The 19878-nt window shown below is 46.9% G+C and overlaps 1 protein-coding gene across 7 annotated transcripts in view; it reads right to left on the bottom strand.

Annotated features, from left to right (window-relative positions):
* The window catches only part of LOC123766258 (uncharacterized), a 125735-nt gene that overhangs the window by 10274 nt on the left and 95583 nt on the right, over positions 1-19878 (bottom strand). For 6 of the 7 annotated variants that reach the window (XM_069321104.1, XM_045755322.2, XM_045755323.2 and 3 more), the window contains exons 2-5: positions 8631-9232; positions 7858-7965; positions 6779-6890; positions 4825-4915 (exon numbers count right to left, since the gene is read on the bottom strand). In XM_069321104.1, coding sequence (XP_069177205.1) covers positions 4860-4915; positions 6779-6890; positions 7858-7965; positions 8631-9230 — 876 coding nt within the window. In that variant the 5' untranslated portion in view covers positions 9231-9232 and the 3' untranslated portion in view covers positions 4825-4859. Of the gene's footprint in view, positions 1-4824; positions 4916-6778; positions 6891-7857; positions 7966-8630; positions 9233-11352; positions 11488-19878 lie in introns of those variants that run through there. The other variant, XM_045755324.2, reaches the window with a different exon arrangement.

Genomic DNA, 19878 nt, shown 5'->3' with positions numbered 1-19878 from the left:
AGGAACATTTACGAGGTAGCGTGCAGTCAGGATCCTGTTCGATCGGCAAAAACCCCGTGCCCGAATGTCACCCCAAGACATGTTACCGAAAACGTCAGCAAGCACAGCAAACTTACAAACGTCATGGGCACAGAGATAGACTGCAGACTGGGAAGACTGAATAACCTTACAGATGACCTAAGAGACCCGAACCCTGCAACAGGGAAGAAGGGAAACCGGATCAATCCAAAGCGCATCCCCAGTCACAGAGGTCGTGACGCACAAATTTATTTATTTATTTATTTATTTATTTATTTATTTATATACAAGAAGTTACATTGGGTTTATGAGAGTACATAGCATGATGTGTTTCCATTTTTGTGAAGCCACTAGTACGCACAGGGTTTCTGGTAGGTCCTTAATCTAATAGATAATACGCAGGTAATTTCTAGGAAAATGTATAAAATGTTAACAGGTACATTGTAAGAAAATTTGAGAGATTAGTAGGTATATTAAAGTACATTAAAGCACATTGAAAGCTTTAATTGATAGCTTGAGTGATACCCGTAATATGACAAGATTAGTAGGCACATTAAGCACACTGATAGCACATATAAGATGACAGCAATGTTTAATGGTAAAGTTGTAAGGCTTAGGTATATTTATTGGGGGATTACGTAGCACACAATGTGCGCTCAATATAACAACCATGATAAAGATGATATCAATGAATACAATGGTAAAGTTATATGGCTTAGGTACATAAATTGGGGGATTGGGTAGCACAAAATACAGATATAGTGGATACAGATTCAGATACAGATTATAAACTCACACTGGATAGTGAGAGAGTTTAAAGCACTAGGTAGGAAACTATGAGGATGAAATTAGGTACTTTTTGGTTTTATTTTTGAATAAGGCAAAAATTGGACAGCTTTTCAATTCGTTAGGGAGTGAGTTCCATAGACTAGGTCCCTTTATTTGCATAGTGTGTTTACACAGATTAAGTTTGACTATAGGGATATTAAAGAGATATTTATGTCTGGTGTGGTGATTATGTGTTCTATTACATATGTCCAGGAAGAGTTTCAGACCAGGGTTTGCACTCAAGAAAAGGGTTTTGTAAATGTTATTGACACAAGAGAATGTGTGGAGTGAATTTATGGTTAGCATGTTAAAGGATTGAAACAGGGGAGCTGTGTGTTGTCTGAAAGCAGAGTTTGTTATTGTTCTGATAGCAGATTTTTGCTGTGATAATGGGCTTGAGGTAGTTTGCAGATGTTGAACCCCATGCACAGATACCGGAAGTAAGATAGGGATAGATAAGTGCATAATATAGTGAGAAGAGAGCAAAGTAGGGTACATAATTTCTGATATTAGAGAGTATACCAACTGTTTTAGAGACTTTCTTAGTTATGTGTACTACGTCGAGCGGAACTCCGAGCCCTGGCACGACCCTTCCGGGATACCACGCCCCCCCCCCAGGACCCCAAAGAACCAACAAGTCCACCATCGGACGACAACTAGCCAGGCTGCCCCAGCCAGGCCGCCTGCAGAAACTGCCCAACCACAGACTCTGTAAACAGCAAAGGACAAATAGGCGAAGAAACTAAGAGCCAAGGCCCAAGCAAATACCAAATAGGAAGCGAGCAACACCTGCTAACACGCAGGGAAAAATTGCGATACCGCATCCAGCAGGATCGGCGCAAACAGCTTCAGCAGCGCAGACGATGCACAAGCCCCTGAGACCAAGGCACCAGACCCAGGAACCACCCCAAGCACCTTTACATCCTCTGCAAGCCAATCCAAAGACAGCTTCACAAAGGAAAAGAAACGCAAGACTTTAGCCAGCAAGCCACGAGCGCGCAAGTCCTCAGCCACCAGCGCAGCCCACAGCGAGAGAACCTGCACATGAAGCTAAACAGCGCCAACATCCAGCAGAGGAGCAGGGGGCGAATAAACATGCATTGAGGTGCTCGAAGTCGCCCCCTCAGGTAAACCTAGACCACCATCAACGCCTTGCATCACTCAAGTGTGTGGGTACGACAGAAAGTACTCTAAGCATCCAACAACAACAATAGGCAGTCTGCAAGCCAGGACGACTCTGGAACCTCATAACGAACCCAGTATGGAGACGATGACCCAAACATGAAGGATAATAGATCCATTAAAAGAGGCAAATTCCGTGTCTCGCAGAAGGTAAGCTGCAATGGCCGCCCGAACCTCAGTAGGCGAGACACGGGAAGCCAAAAACCTCCAGAAGAACGGAACCAAAGGACCCGAAGGGATACGGAACCGAATCCGGGGAGGGGCTGAACCTATATCCAATTCATATGCAGAGGGGGGAAAGGAAAACCCTACTCCTTGTAACAGAAAGCCCTGCTCCGAGGGTTGGAAAACCCAGGTGGGGTCCAGTGGGGCCCAAGGCCCTCAAATCAGCCCCTCCCCAACCCTGGGAACCTCCACATCCGGCCCTGGCGATGAGTCATCCTCCAAAGCCACGGCCTCATAAGAAAAAGCTGGGACAGTCAGAAAAGCTGGAAGGAAGGGGAACCCACTGGTCAGACCCCGTCACCATGGCTGGAGGAACCGACTCGAATGTCTCCGTTGCCACCCCGGAAGGGGCAACCCCCAAAACTGCCCGAGTCTCAGAATCCTCTAAAAGCTGCCCCGACCCCAAAGCCCTCAGACTCTTCAGAGCTGAAGCAAGAGGGAGAGGAGACCAGAATGAACCACAGCAGGGGAAGAACGAGGGGGGTGCGGATTGAACCAAGTCCGAAGCGACCAACACCTGCAAGTCCGGGTCCCCTTTAAACAAAACGGGGCAGCCTCGGGACATCCGGGGTAGCAACCAACCTAGCACGTTGCAGCAACCTGTACCTAGCATGCAAGGCCTGAGGTATGCCAACACTCGAACACCTAAAAGACGCAGACGGGCCACCACGACCAGGGTAAGGCGCATGAACACACGAGGAGCTAGGTTTAACCCGAATGGGAGACAACGAAAACGGTAACCGAGAAGCCCCACAACAAAACCGAGCCAGTCCCTGAACCCTGGATGAATCAGAACGTGTAAATACACGTAATTGAGGTCCAGGGACACCATCCAAGTGGCCGGTTCCAACAGAAACCAGACCTGGGACAGAGTCCGAAAGGAGGGAAATGAGACTACTCCTCCCACTACCACTGGGAGGAGGAGTAGTCATCCGCCTGCACCCGAATATTGTCATCGGTTGATTGGCTGAAGTGAGTCACAAACAAGCAACAATGCTTTCAGGACTTTGGGTCGAAAGCATCCAAAGCATTATTTTTGCCTCTGTCATGCTGCCTGTTGGGCAGCATGACAGAGGTAAAAAAATGAGCATCGCCGAGACAAGGGGACAGAGCAACCCTCAAACCCGCACAAGGCGAGAGGGGACCCAGGTTTCGCATTCATCGGACCCCCTTGCGCCCCCGTGGGGTTTCCCAAGGCCAATGGTAAGCCCAGGCAGGGTACTGCAAACTGGCGCCCAAGTCTACCAAACAAACTTCTAAAACTGTACCCCCGGAACGTGTCCACTCACAGGGGACAAGTAGGGGGTACCACCGAACACAGGAGGTCAAAACCCTAAGATAACGGGGAAGGGGGGTAGGGGAACAAAAGCAGACCCTCTCCCCCCCCCCCCACCAGGCAGAAACAAAAAAAGAAAAGAAAAACCCTGCAAGAGGACAACGCACCCAGAAGGAGCAGAACCGGCCACTGTAATAGGTGAAAACTAACTGCGCAGTACCCTGCGTCCCTATTAGTGCAAAAACTACCACTTACCCCAAGGTAAACAAGGAAGGAGGGAAACCCCCCAACACTCCCAGGGTGGTCAATCACCGAGTAGCAAAAGACCAACAGAGGTAGACCCCAAGGTGACTTGTGGAAGATAACCCCAAACCCCAAGGGGTTACAGGGCACTCAGGGAAAGGAACCCTAAGCACATGTAGCCCGAGTACCTGTGAATATTACTCCCAGCTCGCATGCCATCATAAGAGTAGTACCGGACACAAGGCACAGCACAACACAGAGAGAATCAGGAGCTGGAGCCACATGACCGAGCCTCAAACACATTAGCCGAGAACTGGGGTGTAAATAGCCGCCACGAGGAGTCTGGGGCACCCCCTTTCCCCCCTGGGGAGAGGGGGAACTGCGCAGACAAGCGGGGCGGCATGTGTGACGTCATGCTCGTTTGCGCGTTTTCAATTGGGGAGTTCTGTCCACTCGTTAGTTTTCAGTAGTAGTTTTAACCAGAACAGGGGTTTGCTTTGAGGCGCTTACCTTTCTGGGTGCCTGGCCCGGTCGATGGCAGACATAGAAGGCTCCAAATCACATGTGCACTTCTATAGGTCATTGCTCCTCGTACCTTTCTGAGGGGGGCAAGGTTCTGGTTCGCGGTCCCTGGTAGGCCTAGAACTCCATTTACACAGACTGATGTCAAAGTCTAATAATATACATATCAGTCTGGATAGCTCCGGGTAGCCGAAAGGGCTCCCCTAGAAAATCACATATCATATGATTTTCAAATAATATACTGTACTGTGTGAGTGTTATACAAATTATGCACAATGTTAACTTACTTCTCATAATATTAAATACAGTATAGTATATGACCCCAAAAATGTTCTAGTTAAAAAATGCACATTAATGTATTCCCAAAATGCTGAATACGATTATTCGCTTCATAACAAATACAAATACCTGGTACCTACTATGAAATCCCTGTATTCAGAAATTCTGTAATTTTTATAAATAAATTCTTATTATTGGTGAATGAAATGCATATAAATTGTAATACAGTACATGAAGGCTGTGTAACATACTGAAGGAGGCGCAGAAGACTGGAGGTAGCAATGACTCATGCAGCACGAGCCAGGAGGCTGGGAACATCAATATCAGCATAGGACACCAAACCTACACAAAGATACAATTAAATTATAATTAGGCCTAACGTGTAAATTATTATGCATATCCTCCGCCTGCCCTCTAAAGAATACAGATTTAGGCATTTTAGTCGGTCCAGTTACAGACACATTACATTTTACAGGATGGGTATGGGACGACTGTAACCCTTCCACTACCACCCACAGTACAGGGGGCATGGGGTGACTGTACCCCTCCCCTACCACCCACCAGCGAGTTCTCACACAGTGAGACGCGTCAGATGTCTTTGGGGGTTTACCGGGCCGAAATTGACATAACAGATTGGCATTGGGCGCATAATAAACCAATAAAAATAAAGTGCGCATATGTTAAATGAAGGGTTTTTACTGTGTCGTAAGATAACTAGACTTGAGAATTCTAAGAACACAGCACATGATCTTGATGAGGATACGACGTATAATCCTGGCTGTGTACTGATGCCTATAGTGCTATGTTGAACTGTGTTGAACATGACTATCAGTTTATCTTGTGGATCCAGTTTGCTCTACAATATACCTAACTGCCCATGGTTATTAGTTTATTGTCGCTACCACTTACCCTAAATATACATAGCCTATATTTGGCAAATCAATATTAGCTAATTTAAATTCCAGGACATGTTTTTAATTTACATCACCCAGATTGACGTTTTCTGCTCCTGGCGTCAACGCTGATGATGCAACTGTCAATTCCCGCAAAAAATTATGTTTGCCATGTCAAATTGCTCACGACTTGAGACGATATCGAACCTTAATTGATTGGACAGGGGCTTTGAGACATCCACGTTCACGAATATAATTCTTATGGCAGATCTCAGTAAGGCTTACAACTCCTTGTAGTTTACAAAATGAATCTGTGCTAAATTGAGCCTTGTGGGGACGCAAAACACGGACCAGAATCCCATAGATTATAGGGTTTTCTGGAGATGCGATTAATTCGCCTGCTCTAATTTCACTGGGTTTAAAATTCTAATGAAGCTATTTGCCAGTTGATCACAGCGAGAGGGAATATTTATCCTGCCATGATTACCCAACAATGACAGGAAATTAACTCTGGTAAAAATAGGTTTTCCCCAACCGGTCTTGGCTGTCACCGCGCGTCTGCCTGTGGGTTCTGATTTCTACTATACTACACTAACAACACATTAATAAACATTGTAAATTTTCCATCTGTTAAAAAAATTGTTTCGGTAATTTTTTCATCCATTTATACTGGTCGGCAGAGGGAAGGCCTCACTTCTTGTAGGATCCGTGTTCAATTCCCTATGGTTCAAGTGACTGGACAGTGTCCCTTCATCCAGTCCTCATATCTCAGTTCCTAATAATTGTCATACCTTCAATATACATGCAAAAAGCACTTTCATACTAAAGGATTTCATAATCTGGCCGGCTAATTATAAATTTATTGGTAACGAAACTAATGAAACTGCAAGAACCAGATCCTTTGTGATGAAAAAGTACATTAATAATACATATAAATAAAAATACACAATCAAATATTAAACAGAATAGCCTGTATATTAGCTCTATCAATAGGTGTAGACTGATTGCTCTGGATCAGGTGCCATGTATGTGGGAATGTTAGACAATGTGAGAGTGTAATGTGGCGTGCTGGATTAAGGTTCTAGCTGACTTGCGCGCGACTAGGGGAAGGATGTAGTACATACCTGTTGAAGTTGACCAAACTACACACTAGAAGGTGAAGGGACGACGACGTTTCGGTCCGTCCTGGACCATTCACAATCGACTTGAGAATGGTCCAGGACGGACCGAAACGTCGTCGTCCCTTCACCTTCTAGTGTGTAGTCTGGTCAACTTACTTTAGCCACGTTACTGTGACTCATCGCCTGCATACCTGTTGAAGTAACGAGCTGCTGGAGGGAGGCGAGGGCGGAGAGGAGGTCGATGTGGCGCACCGTGACCCCAGCCACCACCAGCCCTCCCTGACGCTCCACCACCACCACCACCTGAAATGCGGGACCTGTTAGGTAGATATTACGCTAATGGCTTATTTATGGGCTTCATTCACCATTGTTTCAACTGCCTCTTTTAAGACATTCAATGGCTATATCTCTCCCCTCCTTTCTGTGGCAAGTGAGTCATTAGACACGAAAAGAGATTGAAAATATTTAATTTACATTCTCTAGTGAGGAGAGGAGTTGGGGTGGTATTATTGAAGTGTACAAGTGGATGAATTGAGAAAACAAATGGAATATTAGAAAATCCAAAGGATTCGAACCTATGCGCTGGATATTCCCAGATGCACGCTCTAAACGACTACGTCACGACATGATCAAAAGAATTGCATCCTGGGGTACTTGGGATATATCACGATAATGTGAGCTCTCTGTACTGAAATAGAGGCGTCAGAGGTAGAATTATTGGAGGACAGAGCCAGAGTGCATGGGAGAAATGTGTGAAATCCTGGTTCGGCTTCAGTGGAAGCCTTAGGAATCCTGAAGGGTGCAGTAGTACCCCAGGTTGCAATTCTTTTGACCATGTCTTGGCGTAGTCGTTTAGAGCATGCGTCTGGGAATACCCAGCACATAGGTTCGAATCCTCATCACGGCTCCTGTGGATTTTTTTCATTGATATATCACGGTAATGTAATTTTTGAGTAGTGAAATTGGATATTAATAAGGCATTAAATACATGAACACGAAACAATGTATATAAACTGGATACATTTAAATTGATGAAAGACCTGGATAAATACTGGTTTGGAAACTTAATTTGTGGAACAGGCTATCGGGTAACAATGTGGGATCACTTGATTGTTTCAAGCGTAGGTTAGACATGTATAAAAAAGATTTGGGTTGATATAAATAGGAATTGCCACGTATGAGCCAATTCTTATGTTCTTATTGTATCCTGGTTGGTAGGGTGTACTCACAGACATTCATCTCTGCCATCTGACCTGACTAACGTGCTCACCTGAGCGCCGGAGAAGGTGCCCCTCCAGCCTGAGAGCTTGGGACAGTCTGGCAGGTCCTTGAGGAAGAGTTCTAGTTGAGAGTCGTCTTCCTCCTCCTCCTCACCTACCTGAAAGGCTCAGAATCTTATGAGAAAATCCACGGGCATATTACAGCAAGCAAATGCAAAGGGTTAATAAGTTTTATTAAGTAGATTTTAATCATAATTTTTCTTAACTTTAATGATTAACAATTTATTTTGGAAATTATATTTATAAATTTTGTTCATATCTTTAGATTTAATGAAAAAATAAGGCCATATGACCATCAATTATAAAGTACCCATGAAAAAGTAAGCTTATTATAATTTATATATATTTATAAGATTTTCTTTTGGTCTTTTGAGGCATATAATAATAGCTTCTCATTTTAGGGAACTCATGATAATAACGTTCAACAACTTAAAATTATACATCTGTAAACCATATGAAACATTTTCGATTATTATGCCTTTCTATGAATAATTAATCTGTCAAAAGATGTAAGGAAGTAAACAATTGTTGTAAGCAAGTAATAAGTTAGAATGACTATACAGCACTGTGGTACAGAATGTTGAAGAGGTTCTGGATATCGTTATGGATATCATTCTGGATACCAATGCGAAAGCAGACACACACTAGACTGGAGTGGTCGGAGGTGTCAACTCAGGATTTAGAGAGGGGGACATGATTTAAACAAAAAAATATTTTAAATGGTGTGAAGATTTTTTTGATTATGTTGGAACGAGGCAGATACCTTAGGCATGTCGCAGATCACCATAGACTCTGAACAAGATACAACCAGCTCTTGCAGGCTGAGCACATCTTGCTGCTTAAGGCTGTCATCTTGCTCGGCCTGTGGCTCGCTGCTGGGGTCGCACGTCAAGCCTATGTCTGTAAGCTTCTGGCGCAGATCTCCTCGCGCCAAGAACTTTCTAAAAACACTAAATTTATACTCCAGGGGTCTTCTTTGGCTGTCTTCGTCATTTTGTCTGCTGTTATCGATTTCAACCTCGGCGTCTACAAGGACCCAAGAAGCCTCATCGACTGGGCTGTCAGACCTAGGCCTCTCGCCTTTTTCTTCGTCCACATCAATCGACTCCTCTCTAGTACCTCCTCTCTCTGTTTGACCTTCCTCAATTTTGTCCTTGTCTGTCTCCTCCGTACTCTCTAGCTCTGAGAGAGACTGTTGTGATGGGGTTGGTGACGAAGTGTTGGACGACCTCTTTTCCTCCACGGCAGCTTCAGCTATCTCCTGAGCCAGCAGCTCAAGGTCCTGTGTGGCCTCCAGGTGTGGCTCAGGACACGCGGAGATCTCCAAGTTACAGGAGTCCTGTACATCACTGCGATCTGCCATGTCTGGAAAATTAGAGATATATACAGGTATTTTATTAGGATATATTTAAAATAATGTAAAATATAGTTTAACAGACATCAGCTACACACACTTTGTTTAAAGGATAAAACTTTTCTTACATTACATTTGTCCTTTATTTGTCCTGAAATAAAATCAAAGCAGTGTATAAGAATCAAGGAAACTGCAAAGGACTATTTGCCCATACGTGGCAGCTCCTATTTTTATCCATCCAAACTCATTCATATACAGGTATATATATATATATATATATATATATATATATATATATATATATATATATATATATATATATATATATATATATATATATATTGTACCTAGTAGCCAGAACGTCGTACTCGGCCAGCTATGCAAGGCCCGATTTACCTAATAAGCCAAGTTTTCCTGAATTAATATATTTTACCTCAATTTTTTTCTTATGAAATGATAAAGCTACCCATTTCATTATGTATGAGGTCAATTTTTTTTTATTGGAGTTAAAATTAACGTAGATATATGACCGAACCTAACCAACCCTACCTAACCTAACCTAACCTATCTTTATATGTTAGGTTAGGTTAGGTAGCCGAAAATGTTAGGTTAGGTAGTCGAAAAACAATTAATTCATGAAAACTTGGCTTATTAGGCAAATCGGGCTTTGCATAGTAGGCTGAGAAGTGCGTTCTGGCTACTAGGTACGACATATTATATATATATATATATATATATATATATATATATATATATATATATATATTTATATATATATATATATATATATATATATATATATATATATATGTGTGTGTGTGTGTGTGTGTGTGTGTAAGAAGGGTTCAGAGTTTTCACGAAGATAATCCCCAACTAACTCTTACGTAGAGAAAATACAGATGAAACACATCATAGACGATACTTAGAGATACCGGCAACTGAACTAAGCTAAACTGTTTAAACACGGTGTGGGCAGCACAGCAAGATGCAAATGAAAGCAAAATACCTTAATGGACTTGAGATATATGACAAGAATTTCTTCTGTTAAAGTATGTTTGGTCGAGAGTTAATGCATTTAAAATCTCTATTCACAAATGACCTTCAACAATACCTGTGCCATAAATGGAAATACCACTAGCAGCCAATTGACTCAAAATATTACTATAAACATGATAGCATTACTACACCTAAACGTAATATGTAAATCTTAAAACTAAAATACAATTTCTTTCTTTATTTTGCACCCCATACCCATCCCGTGGGCGGTGGAGGAAAGGGTTCCGTGGCCCTTATCTCCACCCGCGGCCCTACTCTGGATGGGGCCCTGCCCTCCACCCGTGGCTCTGCCCTCCACCCGTGGCTCTGCCCTCCACCCGGGGTTCTGCCCTCCACCCGTGGCTCTGCCCTCCACCCGTGGCTCTGCCCTCCACCCGTGGCTCTGCCCTCCACCCGGGGTTCTGCCCTCCACCCATGGCTCTGCCCTCCACCCGGGGTTCTGCCCTCCACCCGTGGCTCTGCCCTCCACCCGTGGCTCTACCCTCCACCCGTGGCTCTGCCCTCCACCCGTGGCTCTACCCTCCACCCGTGGCCCTGCCCTCCACCCGTGGCTCTACCCTCCACCCGTGGCTCTGCCCTCCACCCGGGGTTCTGCCCTCCACCCGTGGCTCTGCCCTCCACCCGTGGCTCTACCCTCCACCCGTGGCTCTGCCCTCCACCCGGGGTTCTGCCCTCCACCCGTGGCTCTGCCCTCCACCCGTGGCTCTACCCTCCACCCGTGGCTCTGCCCTCCACCCGTGGCTCTACCCTCCACCCGTGGCTCTGCCCTCCACCCGGGGTTCTGCCCTCCACCCGTGGCCCTGCCCTCCACCCGTGGCCCTGCCCTCCACCCGTGGCCCTGCCCTCCACCCGTGGCTCTGCCCTCCACCCGTGGCTCTGCCCTCCACCCGTGGCTCTACCCTCCACCCGTGGCTCTGCCCTCCACCCGGGGTTCTGCCCTCCACCCGTGGCCCTGCCCTCCACCCGTGGCCCTGCCCTCCACCCGTGGCCCTGCCCTCCACCCGTGGCTCTGCCCTCCACCCGTGGCTCTGCCCTCCACCCGTGGCTCTACCCTCCACCCGTGGCCCTGCCTCACCTCACGACGGGTGTGTCACAGTCCTCCCCCGTCTCCTGGGAGTTTCTATGAATGGTTTGTATTTTGAGTGTTATACACATATAATGAGGCGCTCTCGAGTCTTCAGGGTGAGCAGTGGTCCCCTCCCGACCGTTGCTGGCGGGCTTCTGCTGGTGAGCGTCCCACGGGCGTCCCACGGGTGTCCCACGGGTGTCCCATAAGCGTCCTGCGCCTGATCACCACTGTCCACTGCTCTGCTATACCCGGCGTCTGTTGTCACGGCCTCACACTGGCTGTTTGCTTAATGAAATCACATGTATAAGGGCCTGAACTTGTGCAAAAGCGAGGAAGCTCTTGAGTGTGTGTGGGGAGCGCGTCTTGCTGTACGCAGGTGCCCCGCCCCTGCCACCAGCCAGCCATCGCCCTTATGGCAGGGGGCAGCAAGGGCCACCCAACCGCTCAGACCCACGCGAAGATAAAGGAAATATGATGCTAAATTACGGTGCAGGCAGCGAGAGGGGCGACTTTGGCGGCATGGCGCAGGCGAAGGCCAGACTGACCGACGGCCGGCAAGTGGGGGACAATCCTGCACTAGTTTACTTCACGAGTTTGCTTGGCAAGTTTACCTGCAAGTCTTGAGTACAATCCAGCACAATACCCTCGTCCCTTCTCACTAATTGGCTGTCCTGAAGCCCTCGGGCGGCCCGCTGCACTTGTTTGCTCAACACATTTTTGTAGCAACAGCTAATTCAAAAAACCCTACGCATATGCAACAAGTTAAAAATATAGTATTCTTCAAAAGAATGTTGAGATCCCCTGTAAAAATGATGACAACCCATTCTGCCCATCGCTGGAAAAAGGGGTCAAAGGAAAAGGATGTCCCAAGACAGATGACCCGTATTGTTCTTACTGTAAGTTCATCAGGTCTCGGAGGGTCCAGGGTACGACGAGTGAAGGAGGGCCAAGAGATCCTAAACGCGGCTCGCTTCTCGGAAGCTGACACGACGACGGGAGGACGACGCTGACACGACGACGGGAGGAGGACGCTGACACAACGACGGGAGGAGGACGCTGACACGACGACGGGAGGACGACGCTGACACAACGACGGGAGGACGACGCTGACACAACGACGGGAGGACGACGCTGACACGACGACGGGAGGAGGACGTTGACACAACGACGGGAGGAGGACGTTGACACAACGACGGGAGGAGGACGTTGACACAACGACGGGAGGAGGACGTTGACACAACGACGGGAGGACGACGTTGACACGATGACGGGAGGAGGACGCTGACACGACGACGGGAGGAGGACGTTGACACAACGACGGGAGGAGGACGTTGACACAACGACGGGAGGAGGACGTTGACACAACGACGGGAGGAGGACGTTGACACAACGACGGGAGGAGGACGTTGACACAACGACGGGAGGAGGACGTTGACACAACGACGGGAGGAGGACGTTGACACAACGATGGGAGGACGACGCTGACACAAGTAATTGAGGCGGACACTTACACGAGGAAGCGAGACGGACGCTGACACAGAGTCGAGCAGACACTAACACAAGGGGTTGAGGCAGACGCAGACACAAGGGGTTGAGGCAGACGCAGACACAAGGGGTTGAGGCAGACGCAGACACAAGGGGTTGAGGCAGACGCAGACACAAGGGGTTGAGGCAGACGCAGACACAAGGGGTTGAGGCAGACGCAGACACAAGGGGTTGAGGCAGACGCAGACACAAGGGGTTGAGGCAGACGCAGACACAAGGGGTTGAGGCAGACGCAGACACAAGGGGTTGAGGCAGACGCAGACACAAGGGGTTGAGGCAGACGCAGACACAAGGGGTTGAGGCAGACGCAGACACAAGGGGTTGAGGCAGACGCAGACACAAGGGGTTGAGGCAGACGCAGACACAAGGGGTTGAGGCAGACGCAGACACAAGGGGTTGAGGCAGACGCAGACACAAGGGGTTGAGGCACTAGACGCAGACACAAGGGGTCGATGCACTAGACGCAGACACAAGGGGTCGAGGCACTAGACGCAGACACAAGGGGTTGAGGCAGACGCAGACACAAGGGGTTGAGGCACTAGACGCAGACACAAGGGGTCGAGGCACTAGACGCAGACACAAGGGGTTGAGGCAGACGCAGACACAAGGGGTCGAGGAGGACACTGACACAGGGGGTCGAAACAGAGGTATTGTAAGCAAGTGTTATTGTAATATGAATGCCAAACATGCCTGCCAAGAAAGCATCGTTTTTGCACGAGCTTTGGAAACCTTTTGTACCACGAGGATCTCAAATATCGATTTATTGATTTATAAAGATAAACAACAGTTTGATAAAACTATCTACAAATTGGGATACATAGTTTTAATTATTCGTTTATTTTAAACAGGTTATTTACATTCTTTGTATTTCACATGCCCCATGAAGCCTAGGTTATATAAGACTTTTAAACGTATTAATTCGCCGTTCGGTGAAAAATAAAACAAATTAATAAGACTTGATTAGGGCATGAATATTGGTGTGTAGGGGTTTCGAGTAGGGACCGAGCCCTGCGGGTAAACAAATGTCCCAGTAACGTTTATTTAGCCAAGCATAATTATTTACAACGTAAATTCATTGTTACACTCATCATCATTTACCAAAATTTGTCCTGGGGGGGGGGGCGGTTGATCTCATTAGTGTAATTATCTGACGTTGAAATAAGAAGCTCGCTAACGTTGTGAAGGGAGGAGACGCTTTTCGGGTAGGTGTGTTGGTAAGTGTTGAGCGGGTGCAGGTGGGTGAGTGTTGAGCGGGTGCAGGTGGGTGAGTGTTGAGCGGGTGCAGGTGGGTGAGTGTTGAGCGGGTGCAGGTGGGTGAGTGTTGAGCGGGTGCAGGTGGGTGAGTGTTGAGCGGGTGCAGGTGGGTGAGTGTTGAGCAGGTGCAGGTGGGTGAGTGTTGAGCGGGTGCAGGTGGGTGAGTGTTGAGCGGGTGCAGGTGGGTGAGTGTTGAGCGGGTGCAGGTGGGTGAGTGTTGAGCGGGTGCAGGGGGGTGAGTGTTGAGCGGGTGCAGGTGGGTGAGTGTTGAGCAGGTGCAGGTGGGTGAGTGTTGAGCAGGTGCAGGTGGGTGAGTGTTGAGCGGGTGCAGGTGGGTGAGTGTTGAGCGGGTGCAGGTGGGTGAGTGTTGAGCGGGTGCAGGTGGGTGAGTGTTGAGCGGGTGCAGGTGGGTGAGTGTTGAGCGGGTGCAGGTGGGTGAGTGTTGAGCGGGTGCAGGTGGGTGAGTGTTGAGCGGGTGCAGGTGGGTGAGTGTTGAGCGGGTGCAGGTGGGTGAGTGTTGAGCGGGTGCAGGTGGGTGAGTGTTGAGCGGGTGCAGGTGGGTGAGTGTTGAGCGGGTGCAGGTGGGTGAGTGTTGAGCGGGTGCAGGTGGGTGAGTGTTGAGCGGGTGCAGGTGGGTGAGTGTTGAGCGGGTGCAGGTGGGTGAGTGTTGAGCGGGTGCAGGTGGGTGAGTGTTGAGCGGGTGCAGGTGGGTGAGTGTTGAGCGGGTGCAGGTGGGTGAGTGTTGAGCGGGTGCAGGTGGGTGAGTGTTGAGCGGGTGCAGGTGGGTGAGTGTTGAGCGGGTGCAGGTGGGTGAGTGTTGAGCGGGTGCAGGTGGGTGAGTGTTGAGCGGGTGCAGGTGGGTGAGTGTTGAGCGGGTGCAGGTGGGTGAGTGTTGAGCGGGTGCAGGTGGCGTTACCGTCGCGGCGTCACGACACAGCGCACCAGGCCGGTGAGTCACTCCACTGTGATGACGCTGGCAAGGTTGTCTCCTGGGGCCTGGTCCACGTGGATGTCTCACCATACATAATGTTCTCTCCCTCAAGGATAGGCTCGCTTTACTGCGCTTGCAGTGGTTGAGCTTCGGCTCTTTGGTCCCGCCTCTAAACCTACCCCTTCAGACTCGGCCGTATATTGCATCTGAAACCGTCTGTGGAGTCTGCCTCAACCACATCATTTCTGCACTCAGCTCCCCAAGGTATAACTGTGACATGCTTGTGTCTGAAGCAAAGACACATACTATAATGAAATATTTAATGATGGCCTCAGAGTTTGTCTCCTGTGGATTCCTTCCCATATTCGTCTCCGAATGCATAATAAAACTGATGAGTTAGCCAACGCTTTTGCTCATAAAGAAGGAATTCATTACCATCTTGGACTGTCTTTGAGCAGTCTGAGGGCAGCAATATTCCGAGAACATCAACAAAATCTTGTAGACTTAAGGCAAAGTGAAATTCACACCAGTTACTCCATCTTCATCATTCTGTTATGCAGGAAGTACCGCACGTCTATGGGTCATCCAATAAGGTTAGCAGACTTCTAGATGTTACCACTGCTAGGCTTAGGCTCGGCTACAAGTACCTCTGGGAGTTTGTAACATCTGCTGATGTAGACTTGACTAAATGTAAACTCTGTCAGCAGAACTATTCGCATACTTTGCGTCATTATATAATGGAATGTGAAAAAATCGCGGAATTCAGAGACAGCACTATCAATGGACTCCAAGAAATGTGTAAGTACTTCATTCTTAATTATGTATCTCTATAATTTTGAATACAGTTTTAGTATAGTGCAAGAAATGTGAAAGTACTTCATTCATAATGATGTACTGCCAGGAATCTTAGCGAAGTATCCAAAATGTGCTTACTGTAGGTGCAGCCTGCACATGACTGTAGGTGCAGCCTGCACATGACTGTAGGTGCAGCCTGCACATGACTGTAGGTGCAGCCTGCACATGACTGTAAAGCTGTCGCCCAGTTGGGTGAGTGTGGAGCAAGACTAGTAACTGTGTGACTCACTATAGATATATATATATATATATATATATATATATATATATATATATATATATATATATATATATATATATATATATACATATACATGTGTATGTAACATTAACAACTGTGTAACTAGCTTCAAAAGATTATCACCACTTGCTTAGCTAAATGTGGTTCAGTTCCTGAACCCATTATGTGCCTCTGTAACCCTTTCCACCGCCGCCCAAGTGATGGGTATGGGGTGCATAATAAAGAAAGAATTGAATTGAATATCTGTTTTAGTATACAGTAATTCATTTATATTTCACCCCATACCCATTCCGTGAAGGATATAAGCACCTCCCTAAATCGAACATCGAACCTAACGATATACGCACCGATATCGGACATATAACATATCGATAACAATATAACATCAATATAAGCACCTCCCACATCGAACACTTTATGTAGGGCAGACGTAAATCTGCGTATCTATGTATTTATGTATGTAGGTTAGCTTAGCATTTTAAAAACACTACAATCACCTTCTGTGGTTGATTGTTCAATAAATCCCTGAACTATATGTTTAACAGATCTCTAACCCTGTCCATGGAGGACAGAGAAAAATGTATATATTCTGGTTAGCATTGTAAATGTGTGGCCACGACCCAAACTTAGTGTTATTTCGTCTATGGTAGAAAATAACAATAAAATAAAAAACCTTCCAGAAAATAAGACAGTAATTAAACTAGATTTTAAAAATGCTTTCAACCAGGTAAAAAGGGATGTGGTACTGAAAGCAGTTTGAACAAGCTATCCTTGTCTACTTCCCTTCGTTTCAGCAGGGTACAGTAGGGAATCGACACTGTTGTTTGGGGAACATGAAGTTGTTTCCGCAGAAGGTGTCCAGCAGGGAGACCCACTTGCCCCTTTCCTTTTCTGCATGGCAGCTAAAGAGGTCACCAGTAGGGTGACCAGCGAACTCAACATCTGGTTCCTGGACGATGGCACCCTGGCAGGGACACGGGAGTCCCTGCTAGGAGATCTCCAGCTGGTGAAATCTAAGGGAGAGGAGTTAAGACTCGCCCTAAATCCATCAAAGTGCGAAATCATTTCATCTAGCCACTCATAGATACAATAAGAACCGTGTTGCCAGGAGCCCCAGTGATCGCTCCCACCAACAGTGTGCTGCTAGGGGCGCCTCTAGGCTCGAGTGCCATTGAGGTAGTCCTTGAAGAAAGGCTGAACGACCTGAGGAGGATGGAGGAAAGAATAGGGGCTTTTATGCCCACGATGCTTTGTACTCCTCACAAGGTGCCTGGCTTTGCCCAGGCTTACCTATTTTCTAAGGTGTGCTCCCTCCTCCTCCTTCGACATAAGGAGGTTATTCAAAATTAACAGAATATGACACTCTCCTAAAACTAATAACAATGAAAGTCTTAAATCTCTCCCTGCAAGATGACCAATGGGACCAAGCAACGCTCTCAGTTAGACTCGGGGGTATAGGTATTCGCAAGGCGACACAGTTACCATTGCCGGCATTCTTATCCTCGACCAGTGCTACTGGTGAATCAGTGAATGAAATACTACCGGAATACCGAAGAGACTCCATTGGGATTTATGATCCCAAATTCGCGGACGGAGCCGGCCAGTGGGTCAATCTTGCCACCTCTCAACTTCGACCAACTTTACCAAACTTCTGCAAACAGGCCAAATGGGATAGCCCCATAGTGGAGAACATTGCCACAACATTGCTGGAGGCAGCGTCTGAGAAAGACAAAGCACGCCTCCTAGTTGAGCAAGCTCCCCATGTCAGGGACTTCCTGTTGGCTATTACTAATTCCGCCTTAGACACCCGCCTGGACCATCGGGACCTAAGTATTGGTGTTACTCTGCGCCTTGCCACCCCTACCTCCACCAAACACTGGTGTAACTGCGGCTACGCTTCGGCAGACCAATACGGTAGCCATGGTCTTTGTCGCAATTCAATTTCTTTCTTTATTATGCACCCCATACCCATCCCGTGGGCGGTGGTGTAAAGGCTTACAGAGGCACATACTCGGTTCAGGAACTGAACCCTCTAGTTCGTTTAGCTAAGCAAATAACAATCTTTTGACGCTAATTACAAAATTATTAATGTTATATATACATGTACACATACTCATACATACATGTACATATATATACGTATACATATATACATACACATACATATTTAATCACCCACACAAATACACACATCAATAATCTTTTGTGTCACAAGTGATTCAGCAAGAGGCTCACAACAGTCACTATACAAGGCACTTTACATCTATAGTGAGTCACACAGTTACTAGTCTTGCTCCACACCCACCCAACTGGGCGGCAACTTTACAGTCATGTGCATGCATTACTTACAATAAGCAAATTTTGGATACTTCGCTAAGATTTCGGGCAGCACATCATTATGAATGAAGTACTTACACATTTCTTGGACACTATTGATGGTGTTATCTCTAAATTCCGCGATTTTTTCACATTCCATTATATAATAACAGAAAGTATGCGAATAGTTCTGCTGTCGTAAGCCACAAGGAAAGATTCCCAGACATCAAGCAGTCAATGACATTATCAAGAGAAGTTTTTGCTACTGATGGAAGTCCAGCACAAAGGGAACCTTAGTTGTGCAGACCTGACAACGGTCACAAACGCCCAGATGGAGTCACCCTGCAGCCATGGAGGGAAGGTAAACAGGTCGTGTGGGACTACACGTGTGCGTCTACATTGGCTGATACCTATCTACCTTACAGCACAGCTGAGGGAGGCGGGGCGGCCACCTTCAGGGAGACCCAGAAAACTAACAAGTACAGGGACCTAGAACGTTGTTACAGGTTCGTGCCGATAGGCTTTGAGACCTTGGGCGCCTGGGGTAAATGTGCACTTAAGTTCCTAAAGGAGTTGGGTGAGGAACTCATTAGGCAAACTAGAGACTGAAGAGCGGCTAAGGTGACAGTAATAAGATAACCATGAAGTGTGACAACAAGGCGACATTAATATGGGCCATAAAAGTTGTGAGAGGAAGGCGAGACACTAATAAGAGGCAATAGGGATGTGTGAGGTGATGAAGGTGTATGAGTCAGCAGGTGTGGACCACCGCCTCACACACAACACTCTCCGCTCCTCACAGCTCCCGGGGGAGAACACAAAGTGCTAATTGCAGGGAAACACTATTCTGCGCCTCAATAACAGCGGGTTTTATATAAGAGACAATAGCTACCTCTTGCGCAGCCACAATATCAGAAAATTTAATAATGCTTAGTCATGTATGTGTTCTTGACAACGTGTACAAGTCAAACATAAACAATATAATGATGCATAAATTAAATTAAACATTCAAGGAAAAACTGTCCGAGAGTGAGAGTTGCTTATAAAAACAATGCGCTAGCTTGAAGGAGGCCCGCATGAAAGTGTGCAGTGATGAGGAAGAGATAATAGAACTCGTTTACTAGGCTCCATCACGCCTACTTGTCCTGGATAAACATTGTGAACAGTACAAGAGATGGAGATTTGCCTTGCTCGGCTTACAGTTCTTGTTGTTAAAGACTCGCTACCTGGAACAAAGTTCCAAGTAGCACGGGCTATGGTGAGCCCGTAGTGAGTCTGCTTACAGACATCAGAGCTGCTGCTCTATGAAGTTACTATTTGAGTAAGACGAAACACGTCGAACGGATGTATGGGAGTCTGTAAGAGCAATAAACCCCACCTCTATGTGATA

This window comes from Procambarus clarkii, chromosome 9, assembly GCF_040958095.1.
Source record: "Procambarus clarkii isolate CNS0578487 chromosome 9, FALCON_Pclarkii_2.0, whole genome shotgun sequence".
Lineage (NCBI taxonomy): Eukaryota > Metazoa > Arthropoda > Malacostraca > Decapoda > Cambaridae > Procambarus > Procambarus clarkii.
Note: the sequence above shows the minus strand (reverse complement) of the source record. Positions and strands in the feature narration are given on the sequence as shown.